A 14,445-nucleotide genomic window follows, 5' to 3' on the forward strand; every position below is an offset into this window, starting at 1 on the left:
GTAAGCGTGTTCTTCATAAGTACCAGGTCTGTGACTTCACTAACATGAACACCAGAAAGAATCCAGATTCCAGGTTTATGAACAGACGCTGGCTGAATGTCTCATGTCAGCATAAACAACATGTCAGCTCAACATAATCATCTGGATGAAGGTGCTGTGATAAAATTTAAAAAAAAAGCAGGTTTTATTTTCAGCCATGACAGGGTTTTTTTTACAGCTGGGAGCAGAACAGAAAGCGTCTCAGTTAAAGCTGGAACGAAGCATGATTTGGGACCTTTGTGTGTTTAAAAACCAAAACTGTCAGTTGATAATGTTATTTATTGCCATGAATGACAAATAGCAGGGTTTCACAGTTTAAAGTTGCGACTGTACAAGCTTATGCTACACTAACAACAGAGATGATAGAAAAAAAAACTTCAGTCAGGTTGCATCATGGGAACTGTGGTACGGTAGTAAGTGCTGTCTGTAAATTTTTCTCACACACTTACACACTGGAAAGGATAAAGCTGCTGTTACTCTCAAACGTTCTAATCAACAAATCCCATAACCAGCAACATGTCAGACTTCTCTGCTCAGAGAAGTCTACAGTCGTCGTCATGTGTCATGTCACAGAGCTCCACTGTTAATTACACATTTCTTCCTCCTTGTTTGAAAAAAAAAAAAAAAAAAAAAAAAACAGTTACAAACTGTTTTAGGAAATTTACTGAACCTTTTACAAAAATGAAACTATAACTCAGTGACTCTTTAAACGCTTTTAAAGATTCTCCATTTTCTCCATAGGGAAGTCATTTGAGGGATTTGTTGACAAGAAAAACATGGAGTCACATCAGATTTATTCTTTACATTAACACTCTGTATGACACTCCAAAAATAGAAAAGTGTGGCTGTTCTTGGGACGGCAACAATAACCTTTATAGTTCCCTCAAGTATACTGTGGTTGCATTCAGGGCTGTGGAAACCTTCAAACACTGCAGTCAGAAAACATTCTCAGTGCCTCCTGTATTCACCTCGATGCCTCACTCAAATACCTATGCTTTAAAATCATTACATTTCATCAAGTCGCTCACTTTTTAGGTCTGGCAAAAACTCCAATCCATCTCACTGAAAAAACTCAAAGTCTGGATTGCGTCGCTATACAGTGGACGAGTCTAAGCTCATACTGTACCAGGTAAAAATCTAGATTTCAGGATTCACTTGGTGTCTTGGCATCATGACTAGGGGTGCTGTGAAATGATCTTAATCTGTCTGAACGCTGTGAAAGAAAGGTTTGTCCTGTTCAACCTAAAAAGTATTCATGACAACTGGTAACAGTTGTGACTTTAAAGTTTGAGATAAGAAACGAGCAGAGCACAGTCCTTGGTCATCACAACTCCTACCTTCAGTTGTCATCAACACTTTTTTTTTTTCCTCTAGCCTCAGTAGATACACAAACAAACACCTTATGTCTTCTTGGTGGTCTTGGCAGTTTTTGCTGAGCTGCTTTTCGTTGTTTTGCTGCTGGGTTTTGCCTTCCCTGTGGCCGTGACCTTCTTCGCTTTACTTTTGGCTTTGGCTTTCATTGCTGCTTTCTTGGCCGCTGCAGCTTTTTTCCTGTTAGACATGGTCTGCTCTCGGATTAGGTCCTCTCGTCCAATATCTACCATATGGTCCTCCCACGACTTCATCTCGTTCTTGTAGCGGATTTTGTCGTCCTCAGCCAGCTGTGTGTAGACCTGAGATGGGACACAAAGACAGAGCATTTTGCGTGAAAGCCTTCTAACTACACGCTACGGGCGTGTGTGTGTGGACGGTGGGACTAACCTGTTTCTGATGGCTGAACAGATTCCTCCAGTCCTCCAACAGTGACTTCATCTTGCCCTGAGTGAACATATATATATATCATTATATCAGTGACTGTTATGCAAAGCCATGGAAAGTCCTCATAACATAACCCAGACATGTCATTTTACCCCTCAACTGGACCAAGACCCAGGAGCAGGACTATGTTAAACACCACTTCCACCCCCTGCTGGTCAAACAGCGGAGCACAACAGTTCCATGTCAGACCCACCAAACTCTCACAACTACTACACAAACGTGTCTTAAATCACTCGTTTCAACCTCTTGATGAGGAGGAGTGTGTGTGGCATGTGATCACTAGCATAATTTAAGCCCATACATTTCTACATATGGCTCCATGTTCTGCTCCTTGTGTTGACATGTGTGAAGTCCTGCTGTCAGAAATTAGCAGATGAATAATAGATTTTTGAGGCCAATTGTCATGTTTTCTAAACATAAACATAACAAACAAGAAGGTTTATGCGGATTCCTTATATTTGTTTACAGCAACACTTTACAGTTTAAAAGCCGTCTTGTTAGTGCCCCCTGGGGGCCAAACTATGTAATGGAGAAACTCTAAATTCTACAAACCACATTTGGCAATTTCTTGTTACATATCTGCTGACATATACACCAATACCAATATCAATATATTTAATATTTAATGAAATATAATAATATAGTAAAAGGCCACAAGGATGCACACAATGGGGTTGATAAGCAGTCATCCCCGAGGCAGGTGTTGAAGCATCTGCCTTAAAACTTTTGAATTCTTCTGCCAAAATACTTATGGCAGAGACATTAAACCTCTCAGAAAACTGGCAGCCTCACTCAATCACATCACAGTGATTGAGTGAGGAGAAAACAGCAAGTGTTTCAACAAGAGAAACTCAATGACCTGTCCATGCATCTACTACAGTAATTACCTCAAGCCACTTCACATCAAAAAAACCCAAGCTGTCCCTTTACATGTCACGTCATGGTGCTGTGGTTACTTACCGTTGTGGTGGTTCCTCTGGCCTCCTCAAAGTGCTCCGACATGAAGATGTTGAATGCAGAGCGAGGACGTTTGGGCTTCCCCAGGTTGGTTAACTCCTGGATCGCACACACAGAAAAACACACACACACACACACACACAGGGAGGAGCCATAGTTACTGTTCAACAGTGTTGATGAGGCTTCAACAGGACAAGCTACTGTCAGAAAAGTCAAACTTCTAGATCATGTGAATATCAAGATGTTTTGCTAAGAGCACAGAAATGAAAATATAGCTTGACGACAGAGCACTATCGATCTATCTTACCCTCTTCTTGCGGATGGCCTTCCTCTTGGCCAGCTTCTGCCTCCTCTCCAGGGCTTGTTGCTGGACCTGTGCTGGGGTCAGCTGGGCCTGGTAGCGCTCCACGTCCAACTTAAACTGCTCCCTGGCCCGCAGAGAGGCCTCCTCAAATGGCTACAGGAGAGAGAGAAAAAAAAATTTGGTCACAGCAACACTGACAAAGAAAAAGATACTGTGCATATGTTTGTACAATGTATACACAGGACAATATTAAAGGTAGGATATATTAAGAAGCATACTGCATAGTTTATACTGTCCAACAAGTAAGGTGACGGAAATACCTGTTTCTGTTCTGGGCTCATCTCTCTCCACTGCTCGGCGAGCTTCCTGATGATATCCACTGATCTGATTTCTAAAGGTAAAAATTACAAGATAATTAACAACAGAATTACACGATCTGACTCCTCGACTTGGGACAGAAAAAAAAAAAATTCACAGACTGATCTACCTCAGGCATGTGCTGTGAAATTACATTTCCGTGTGAGTGTAATACACTTCCTTTGCGCTGCTTATTGTTAAGAACTACAAGCAGTTATTTCCATATCGGTACAGCAAGTAAATGAATCAATTACTCAAGGTGCTTTCTACAAGTTTCAAGTGTTGCACATGTACCTGGGTTTTGCCTGGTTATGACTGGCTTTTGTTGCTGAACGAATCTCATGTATCCATTCAGAGGTCTCTTTGGGGGGCCGCTGGCCTGAGTCGTCAGACATTTCAGTTGGCTGACGTATGCAGTGGGGGCAACACTGGTACACCTAGACAACACATGTGTACACATGCACACAAACATGATATTCAGCAGAGAACACCCAACCATCCATTCTCTCTTATGGAGAGAACTGCACACAAAAGTCCATTCACAATTGTGGCAATGTAATGGTGCCTACTGAACGGCAACATAACACAATGTTTAAAACGTTTTTTTTTTTTTTTTTAATTAATGTATTTGGCATACATCCCACACACATAAGCAGCGCTTCTTTTCCTCTTGCTCATACAATCCGTTTCCACTAAAATCCACTGTGGAGATGTATTTTGGTTACATTCATATGAAGTACTACCCACTGGATCATCTGTATGTTATGATTTGAAGTCATGCTCTATTACAAATACCCAGCCGCGGCCATGAGTAACTGGTTATTCAACACCTGACTTAGGGTCATGCAGTAATATCTTTTTATTTTCCATAAATGTTTCTTGTTTCTAAAAATAAAAATACGTGCAAACTTTTAGTGTGCGGAATGCCTAGTGAGCTAGCTAAAGCTAGCTGATACAGGGAACAACTTTAAGATAGTTACCTTGCCAGTGTGCTTGTGCAGGACAAGACACTGAAGGACTTAGCCAACAGGCTAACACTTGCTGTTAATAAGCTGAACGGAGCCATGTCGTTGTTAATTAACGTAAAACGCCGTTAACTTGAGTAATGAAAGACAGGCGTATTGTCCCGCAAAGTCAGCGTATTATTAAATTCTTGCATTAGATGTCTTAATTGAATACGAGCCTGCTCCCTCCTCCTTGTTGACATGCAGCAACGGTAAAAGGCGCCCTCAATCCGTCCCGGTGAATTGTGGGAAAAATGTCGAGGCAGCTTGACAGTGTCTAGTTCCGTTTCCGGTAAAAGTCCTGTTGGTTTGAGTTGGTTTTTTTTCGCCCAATCCGAGGTGAGAGAAGACCCGCCTCTACCCGCCTCTGATTGGCATTTTCTTTAAATACCAATCACCCCCCCCCCCCCCCCCCCTCCTGCTTAAACCTCACCAGCCAAGCCAATCAGAGGCACAATAGGGCGGGTCTTTGCTCACCCCCTGTGGAAGGATAGGAATGTGTTGTTCGTCTCAGTCTGTCAGTTTCACGAAACAGAACGTGGTCATTTCATATCTTAACGAAGGAGGAAGTTTAAATTTGTTGATTTTTTAGCAGGTGTTCTTGCAAACAATAGATTTCCGTGTCAGGAACACATTGAGGCATTATTCTTAAACCAGAGTAGACGCGTTGTTTGCTATGAAACCTACAGAAACTGACTGGAAAACTTCACTGAGACCTGAATACATTCTTGAGGGATTATTGAGCAGACTGTAATCTTAACAATAAATACACAATCTCTATTCAGGTATTATTTATTACCTGATCTTGTGCCCATGTCTAAATCTAGCTTTAAGACAAGTTGAGGTTCTTGTTCTTTCTCTAAGTGATGATTATTGTTTATCATCTTTGAGCATAGTTTTGTACCAGTTCATGCTAGCTACCATGGTGTAGGTAGAAGTTACAACTGAATTAGACCACATTAATACCAAACAATATGATCACCAAATTAGCTCATGTCAAGAGAGAGAGATCACAAGCTGCCCTCAACAAATCAACATTAAGCACTGTGATAAAAACTGAGCTAGACCATAAAGTCATGATAAAAAACCGTACCATTCTTTAATTCAGTACAAAAAGTGCCACACAGGCCTCAAGGTCACAAGTGAGACTGTTTACACAGGAACAGAAAGTGGGATTTTTACCCTTTCAATAGCATAGATAGATACACAGACAGACTGGAGGTCAAACAGAAGAATGTATTCACATCTTCAACCCTTCACTGGGTTAAAAATCTGATCTTTGTGCCTGTGTAAATCCAGCCAAAAACCCAACATCATAGGTATTCCCAGGGGAAAAGAGCACATCATTTTAATGACAGATTTACATTGTAATGACTACTTTAAACGAAAAAGAAAAAACAATTATATAGTTCCAGAGGATTTTAATACTATAAGATTATCAATAATAATAATAATAATAATAATAATAATAATGATGAGAGATGAAGAACACAGTAATACATGACTTGTAATTGCTCCCATTTTCAGAGGAACTGCAACGGTACATTCTTTCATTCAACTTCACCTGCAACGAGATGCAGAGGAACTCAACAAGAGCCTCCATCGCCCACTACAGGAAGGTGAGGTGAAGTTGCAATGTTAAAGGGGATATCATGATGTTGTCAGTATTCTTTTATTTTTCATATTTGGTATTCACACTCCAACATTCCCATGGTTCCGCGTGTTTCTTGCTGGCTGCTGATTGATGCAGCAGTGACTGAAGCTGGGATTTTCCAGTGATGGAGCAGCTTGTGCAATAAGTACGTTATCCTGCTGCTCTGTGACTCAGCTCCTCTCTTGATGCTGACTGGCATGTGGTGGGATTTGTGTTCTACAATTCACTAGTTTGACTTAACAATGAAGAATGCTGTAAAACAGTTTGTATTAAATTTGGGTTCTATAAATAAAAGTGTCCTTGATGCAAACACAACATGCCAAACTTTAAAATGTCAGGATATCCATTAAATGAGCACAGGCAATCTTTCTCAAAGTAAAACCTTCTGTTTCCTTTTAAAAATAATACAAATAATGTATAGGCCATGGTCTCAGATTAATAACAATGACATTACAGTTTGATGCAAGTTACCAAACATTACTTAATGATCCCATACTATAATTTACAGTGTGTCGTGACTTTAAAAAAGGACGGAAAAGAAAAGTTTTCAGCATGGTTTTTTTTTTTTGTATCTTTGATGTTTTTTTTTTCTTTACATGGCATACTTTTGGGTCCATTCTTTTGCTAGTTTGTTGTATCTGAGAAGAGAAAAGAAGAGAGTGACCTGATGTATAAATTGACAGTAGTGGAGAGTGAAGTATCACCTGAGCCTGTGTGTACACTCACTTGTCTTTGTCGTTCTTGTAGATGTGCGCTATGTCTGGAACTAAGGGATCATCTGGGTTTGGATCACAAAGCAACGAACATATGGACAATAAAACTGGAATGAAGAGAATTTTTTTTAAAAATCACATTAGTTAACTTTAGGTTTTGTATAGAACATTTCAACAGCAATAGTGATACAGGAGACGGTCGTTACCTTTAGACACTGTTAGTGCTGGAGACCATTGTGACCGTAGAATGTCCAAACAGATACTGCCATTGCTGTTAATATTTGGGTGATAAATCTTTGTTGTAAATGCTACCTGTAAAAAAAGCACACACACACATTTTATTAATAACAGCTGGTATGAGTAGAGAAAAGTATCAGTGTTTCAGCACATTTAATTTCAAATAAAATAATGGATACTACATTAAACATTAATTGCCAGGTATAAGCTTTTGTTTGAGGAGGCTTATGACTTTTTAACACGTACTGCCCAGATTGCAAGGATTTAAAAAAATATAAGTTTGCAAAATATAAGTTGTGCACTTGTTCCTGGCCTCTGTGCCAAACATTACAGTACTGTGATAAATTCTACAGTATGATGGGACTTTGAGTAACCACACCAGTTCTTACCTTTGGTGGCTTGAATGGGTAGTCGGTGGGGAAGTGGATTGTGAGAAAAAAAACTCCTCCTTGGTAAGGACTATCACCCTGACATAAAAATACATGAGACATCTCTATCAGTAAAACGTTTCCCCCTAAAAATCATTCAGCTGGAACCAAACAACTGACTCTAAGAAAATTACAGCAACCTTAAAAGACAACGGGAGCCTACATCAAGAGGTTCTCTGTGAGTTATCTGGAATTTGAAGCCTTACGTTGATGATTTTAGTTAAATGCTCTCACAAAGCTGGTCACCATGATTATGACTATCACACACAATGTAAGACTGATCAAGAGCAGTAAATTAAAATGTGTTTTTAAAGTATTCCCATGGGAAATTATAGCTTTGCTGTTGCAGAAAATAATAAACAGCAAGGTAAAATATGTAGACTATAAACACACAACTAAAGCAGGATGGACACACCTTCTCATTCAATGGTTGTTCTTTATTTTTATACCTTTCTACATTGTAGGTTCATACGGAAGACATCAAAACTATGAAGGAACACATATGGAATTATGTAGCGTTACTGCTTTAATTTCAGAAACACTGATACATTGCATTGTGTACAATAAGAGCAGGAAAAAGTAAGGAGTTCTAAAACTTCTGACCAGTAGTGTGTGTAAAACTATGGTACACAATTTAAGTCCATTTAACTACTAAGTGCACCACAGGAGTCTTTATGAGAGGACTGAAAGGCTTAAATGATGCCATGATACTCACTGGACCCATTATGGTCGCCTGCCAATGAAACACTAGAAGCAATTAAGGGAGAAAGAGAGAAACACAGAAGAATGTAAGGTGCACATGTCACAGACACAATTGTTCATCAGTTATCATCCATCCATAACAACACACACAGTTTGGAACAGGTGAAGTATCCAGTTGATAACTGACTGCAGGATCTTCCTCACTGAACCTCTATGTCAGAACTGCTGTGTTACAGTTCAGTTCTGGGACTGCAATTTATTCCCAGTTCTGGCCCCATTAACCGTTTCAAAATAAGTTGTGATATAAAATTAGCTCATAATTAAGCAAAGCTTTTGAAATCTGGACTGGAATCCTCCAACCCCTCCTTCTCCTGCAACTATACTTGTTTCTCTTATCAAAATAGATGAAAATAACAAACCAATCATCCTGTTCAAAGTGTTGTTTATATTTCTAGGACACAGTGTAAACCTACAATTGCCTTAATTGTTGGTTTTCCGCGAATCAGTTGAAACAGTGTCATAAATGCTGTTACCACACCTTAGCCATCAAACAGCCCACAGGCACAAGGAAGCTGCCACTTTCAAATAAACTATTATGACATGACGTGTGTGTGTGAACTCACAGTCATCCCCCACTGGTCCAGCAGAGCACTGTGCTGGAGGGTCTCTCTGCAGGTCCTGCAGCTCCTGCTCAACACAGCAGAAATACTGAAGTTAGTTATTTGGCTTAATAGGTACTGGCCAAATGTTAACACTCATTTTTATCTTTAAATCAAACTTTGTGGGCTCTACTGTGATGTTGATGGTGATAAAATGATTCAAACAATACCCAAAACAGCCCTAACCCTTTGCCAGGAAATCATTCAGTTTTTAGATGAAATCCATTGTTGCTACTGCCAAAACATGCCACCATTTACAAAGCATTAAAAATATGGCAGGAGAACATAACACTGTAGATGTAAGTAAAAAAGGTTAACTTAAAACTCATGTTAGTTATTGGATGTAAAGTGATTTCAGCATGGTGGCTAAAAATTGTCTGGCTACACAGGGATACTGGCCCTCAGTAGTTTTCACAGTGCCACTTCACTAATTAGCAGAGAGCTCTTCTTGATGTTTTAGTAGCTAATAACTTGGAGGCCTTGGGTTGTCCCTGGAGGCCTGCACTTTACCTCAGCCTCCCCCTCTCATCCACTGTCTGAATCGGGATACTTCCTGGTTGGAAAGGAGTGGCAGGAGGGAGAGGAAGAGCTTTCAAGATATTCCCTGGGAGCTTACACCCATGTTATGCTGTCATGAAGTGCACAAAAGTTAGCTAACTTACATGAGTGTGTGTGTGTGTACATTTCATATTTTCCCATGCTAACTGTGGACTTCATGAGGACTTGTGGTTGTTTCTTTCCCCTAACGCTTTCGTATTGTCTGTCCACTTTTAATGTTCTATTAAGGCAGCTAACCCTACCAGCACAAGGTAAATGGCAGGAGTGTGATAGCAAAAAATATAATAATAATAATAAAAGACAGCAGTTAGTAATGAATGGTACTGTCAAGTGGAAACTTTCCTGGTCAATGTGATACTTGTCCACCGCAGAGAGGACACGTACAAGTACAAGGGGGTTGTTGTTCGGTTACTTCAAGACAACTCGTAGAGTGACAGCTTTGAAAACAGTAACAGACTGACATGGAGGAAGCCAAACAGGGTAGTTACTAAGCTAACCTGGCTATTTGTTAGCGAGCTAGCACGAAACTTTGAAGTTGTCGTTGTGTATGTTCTGGGAGGTGTCAGCCAAAAGCATATTTCCGGAAACGTTACAAAGTTCGCCAGAAGTTGTTTGACTGCAGGGACACCGTTGAAATCTATGTTAATAAACATTTTTGAGGAAAAGAACTCCAACGTTAGCCTCTGCCGGGCCACTTAGCAACCATTAGCTAGCAAACAAAGCTAGCTAGTCAAACTTACCTTTTGTATTCTTTTCAGTGCCATCTTGACTGATGCGGTTCGCTTCCCGGCTCACTTCGACTCACTCCTTATTTCTCAGTTTCAATATTATTGCTGGCGAAATCAATGGCTGTAGTTTATTCCCTGAGTACTTCCACAGCCAGGGATGTGTTTGTGTTTTAATAGAACCTCCTTTGTTTCCGCTTTCTTCTGTTTACGGTTGCTCCTCCGAAGCGAATCATGGGAGACGTAGTTCTGACCACTGTAATAGAGTGTACCGGGGAGTACGCGACTTGGAATGACAAAAAGTCTGCCATTGCTATTATTTTTTATATTGCTCTCTAAGTTTATTAGTTATTGTGGACCTCTTTCATGCTTTTCCCAGGCCAAGTCCTTTCACCTATATTCTTTGTATCCAAGGTTAAGGCGTTTCATTCTAAAGTAGTAATAGATGACACTTTATTAACGGTTCCATTCAGGACTACCAATGGCAGACTCTTGAAACTTCCTTCAATAGTGAAAATCCATCACAGTTAACATCAAGTCTGCATTAAGTTTTGTCAACATTGCTGCTAAAGTTTAGCTGCAGATTGATTTGAAATGTCTGCACTGATTTACTCTGCAAAGATACTGCCACTTTTACTAAATAAATAATGAACTGATTGATGAGTTTTCTGAATTAATGGAAATTGATGGCTGCCCATGATTTGCAGCTAAGGGGCTGTAATCTGGAAAACACTGATAGTGTCATTTTGCTTGTCTTCCAACAGGTGGTGCTGTTTATAATGATAAAAAAAAAATGTTTCCACTGTGTCTATCCACAGGCGTCTGAGGTAAACTCGTGTGAGCCCTTTGAAACCCTTTTGCAAAAAGACAAAAGTTAAATTGAAAAAAAAAGTTTAAAAAACAAAGGAGCGTGTTCACAGACTAATATTAGAACAGCAGTCTATCACATTCACAGAATTTGACCTCAGGACACCCACACCCACACCCACCACACCAACTATTTATCTAAGTGTAAATACTGCACACCTGATGGGTTACTATCACACAGACACAAGGAGACCATTAAAATAGAGAAAAGACCAGAGCTTGTGAGGGAGTGAACTACACTATTGTCATTATTAGCTAATGTGTACAACATTAAAAAAAAACAAAAACTTTTCCATACTATCGGTTGTTCTTCATTAACATTTATACAACCCTTGTCTTGCCTGTCTACTTCTTAGCTCATAGTGGCCAGTACTCTGTTGGACATGAAATGCCTGTCTCCACCATGATACAGGTGGACTGACAAAACTCAGGTTTATTATTAGTAAAATACATAGGATGTGGAGGTCTGGGCGTCTACGCTGAATTTATATAATACAGGCAGAAATCGTGTGCTAAATCTTAACAGTGATCCTGCCATTTGTACATTATGTAAGACAGATGTAGGCCTACAGCATAAACACTCTCATTATGTTGTTATGAGCAAGTGAACAGCCTGAGCAGCACCTCATTTCACTGTAAACAGAGCTGCAATCTGTTTACTGTTCCCAGTATTTGTGTTTATGGGACTTTAGGCCAATTAGAGTGATAGCATGAACTTTCCAACAGATAAGTGTAATTGTCAGCGCAGTTAGGGACATGGACTCATTTGGAGTTATCCTACGAGAGACTGTAAATCTCAGTATGACAGAGACTTTCTCAAGGGGAGTATATCAATGTCAGACCCTTAAATGATTTGTGTCACATGCATTCACGTCTCACATTTTTATCGGGGAGAAACATCTAACATCCTACGGTTAAATATGATTAAATATGATCATGGTTAACAGTGATTCTAACTGATTTATTACTGGTGGGTCAGATCGCAGTTAAATACACAGGCCAATAAATTGTCTAAAGCAAAGACAAACCAGAGGCAGACAGCTGAGAAGATTTAAATCCTGTCTCCCACAAATTATGATCATATACAAGTATTTTGTACTTTTTCCTATTCAGAAAGTAACATGATATTCAAATTATCACTGGAGACCTTCTGACAGTTGGACTGTGTTGTGTGTGACTGTGTATTGACACTATAGAATGCAACAAGTGTATGGATAGATGGCACAGACTTTCAATTAGTGTAATATTCTAATTATACTCATACTCACTGCTGAGCAGCTACAACCGAACATATGTTACTCTATGAGCAAATAAAGCTGTCTCTGGGCATAGTCCTCATCTCTACACCTCAACTCATCGACTCGTCTCCTCCTGCTGATTGCACCAACCAGCACTCCCGCTCCTCATCATCATCTCATGCTACAGGATCACTTCTACCTCACTGCCTGTTGCACTCGTCTGTCCTGCCTGGTCTCCCTCCTACGGACTCCCTGCCCACATCTTATTCATCTTCCTGCCTTCACCTTACCAGCTGCACCATAATTCTATTTACAATATAATCAGTTCAACCTGTTCTCCTGAGTCTGTGTTCTGCCTCAGACACAGTTGTTGGTTGTAACAGTACTGTATTGTACTGTGGAGTCAATTAATGCTGTCAGATATGTTCAATTCATGTCTCCTATGCTCATGAAGGATACATGAGCATAAGATACTATAGGGATATTATAGAATTATTGTAAATAATAGATATTATCAATAATAGTTCTTATCTTGATAATGATAGAATTATTATCAAGAGCCTGAAATAATAAAGTAAGTGAACTAATGCTCTGGAGTTCAACTTTACTATCATGTCTTATTATTGGTATGTTTTGTGCCATCCTGATGAATAATATAACACATATCCTGTTGCCCTCATGAATATATATTTTATAATTCCAATTAAGGCTGTTGTCTTTAAGCAAATCTTACAGATTAGGAAGGGCGCCTACAGTACCCAGTCTATTCTTTATTTTCTGCATGCTATACACATGAAAGAACATCCTACATATGGAACAACGAAGCTGTCAAATTTTGGTGTGGGCGCAAAAAAAAAAAGAAACAACCCACAGGAACAGCGGTATGTCTTTGCTGGGGACTTGTTCCTTGCTGATGCACAAATGTCTTTTGGTATTTCACAGCCACTCAAGGTTCAGGGTCCCACAGATAATCCAGTGCCTACTGGAGCCACACCGCAGTGAATTTCTGTATATTTTTCTCTTTTAAACCTTCTGAGGTTCACTGCCTTTGCAACAAATCCAACTGCCCACAGACATCCCACTTTTATCCTGAGCAGACATTTTGATATATCATAGAAGGAAATGCACAGGTGTGACTAATAACTTTAGCTAATACTGTATGCATTGTATAATGCATTTTGGGTCAGTGGAATGACTCACATGATGTAGTTTCTGCGATCAACCTAGGTACGCTCAGGTAGTAATGATTCCACTTGGGGCAGCCCAGCAGGCGCCACCCAAGGTGTGAACGTTCCATCGAGTGGTTTCTATTGCTCCCAGAGGTAGCACCCACTAGGTGGGATAGGGATGAGTTTAGATGTTTGGACTCTAACCAGTCTCTATAACTGAAGACGCTTCTCGCATGAGATTTGAAATGTCTTCAAGCTTCAAACAAGAAGTCCAGCTGCCTTCAATCAACTCTTACGATACATAGTTAGTTATAACATAACTATGGTGTCGTAACATATTTAACTATTATGTCATTGAGCGGAACTCATCAGAAATTAAGGAAATATAGGAAATAAAGGAGGAAGGAAATAATAACTTTATTTCAGTCTCACCTAAATCACATAACAAACAAAACATTATCTCTTCAGAGGGAGCAGTTAGAGACTTGTTTGTTGTGGTGATGGTAATGTACCTAAATACAACAGTGTACACAGAGATGTTTGACTTCTGTTTAAATTCTGCCTCACATAAGACTCTACACTGTTTATCAACAGACAGTATGTTCATGACTTTTTGGATAGCACTAAACATCAACAGACCATAATTCCTTGTACAACAGGAACAATTTCAGCTCAGCATCATGAACATTACGATGCAATCAGATCTTAAAAATCAAAATAATAAATTAGCCATACTAAAGATTTCACTGCAGTAAACCAGAGTTGTTCATTTTAAAGGCTCCAATTAAAGATCACTGTAGTGAGCAGCTGTTTAAGTATATTCAAAGAACTGTTCCTTAGTTGAATCATCTCGATGCTTGGAGGTTCCCATCCAATATATGTGTATATATGTTTAATGATGGTCTTATACCACGGGGAAAGGGTCATGCTGATGGGATAAGAGTGAAGGACATGTAGATGTCTTAAAATCATTGCTATTATACCATCCTTTATTATACCATCCTCATTTGTGTTTT

The 14,445-nt window shown here is 39.6% G+C and overlaps 2 protein-coding genes across 2 annotated transcripts; both read right to left on the bottom strand.

Annotated features, from left to right (window-relative positions):
* Positions 1–487: 487 nt before the first annotated feature.
* tfam (transcription factor A, mitochondrial) lies at positions 488–4,675 on the bottom strand. Its single transcript, XM_041067340.1, has 7 exons — positions 4,456–4,675; positions 3,770–3,912; positions 3,439–3,509; positions 3,122–3,271; positions 2,818–2,913; positions 1,801–1,857; positions 488–1,712 (listed from the first exon to the last, which is right to left on the bottom strand). Exons 1-7 carry the CDS (start codon positions 4,539–4,541, stop codon positions 1,440–1,442), a joined length of 876 nt encoding a protein of 291 aa, XP_040923274.1. The 5' UTR covers positions 4,542–4,675; the 3' UTR covers positions 488–1,439.
* Positions 4,676–5,553: 878 nt separating this feature from the next.
* On the bottom strand, positions 5,554–10,347 carry ube2d1b (ubiquitin-conjugating enzyme E2D 1b). Its single transcript, XM_041067341.1, has 7 exons — positions 10,171–10,347; positions 8,837–8,900; positions 8,227–8,258; positions 7,473–7,550; positions 7,053–7,158; positions 6,860–6,953; positions 5,554–6,771 (listed from the first exon to the last, which is right to left on the bottom strand). The coding sequence occupies exons 1-7, from the start codon at positions 10,192–10,194 to the stop codon at positions 6,726–6,728; spliced, it is 444 nt and encodes a 147-aa protein (XP_040923275.1). The 5' UTR covers positions 10,195–10,347; the 3' UTR covers positions 5,554–6,725.
* Between the last annotated feature and the right edge of the window lie 4,098 nt (positions 10,348–14,445).

Source organism: Toxotes jaculatrix, chromosome 21 (genome assembly GCF_017976425.1).
Source record: "Toxotes jaculatrix isolate fToxJac2 chromosome 21, fToxJac2.pri, whole genome shotgun sequence".
Classification (NCBI taxonomy): Eukaryota; Metazoa; Chordata; class Actinopteri; family Toxotidae; genus Toxotes; species Toxotes jaculatrix.

Bases quoted from the DNA above. Each gene is read 5' to 3' on its own strand.
- tfam (XM_041067340.1), bottom strand. From the start codon at position 4,541: ATGGCTCCGTTCAGCTTATTAACAGCAAGTGTTAGCCTGTTGGCTAAG. The intron at 3,510-3,769 runs GTACATGTGCAA...TTTTACCTTTAG, and splicing joins CATAACCAGGCAAAACCCAG to AAATCAGATCAGTGGATATC. The intron at 1,713-1,800 runs GTTAGTCCCACC...GTCCCATCTCAG, and splicing joins TGTTCAGCCATCAGAAACAG to GTCTACACACAGCTGGCTGA.
- ube2d1b (XM_041067341.1), bottom strand. From the start codon at position 10,194: ATGGCACTGAAAAGAATACAAAAG. The intron at 8,901-10,170 runs GTAAGTTTGACT...TGTGTTGAGCAG, and splicing joins CACTGAAAAGAATACAAAAG to GAGCTGCAGGACCTGCAGAG. The intron at 7,551-8,226 runs GTGAGTATCATG...TTTTTATGTCAG, and splicing joins AGGCGACCATAATGGGTCCA to GGTGATAGTCCTTACCAAGG.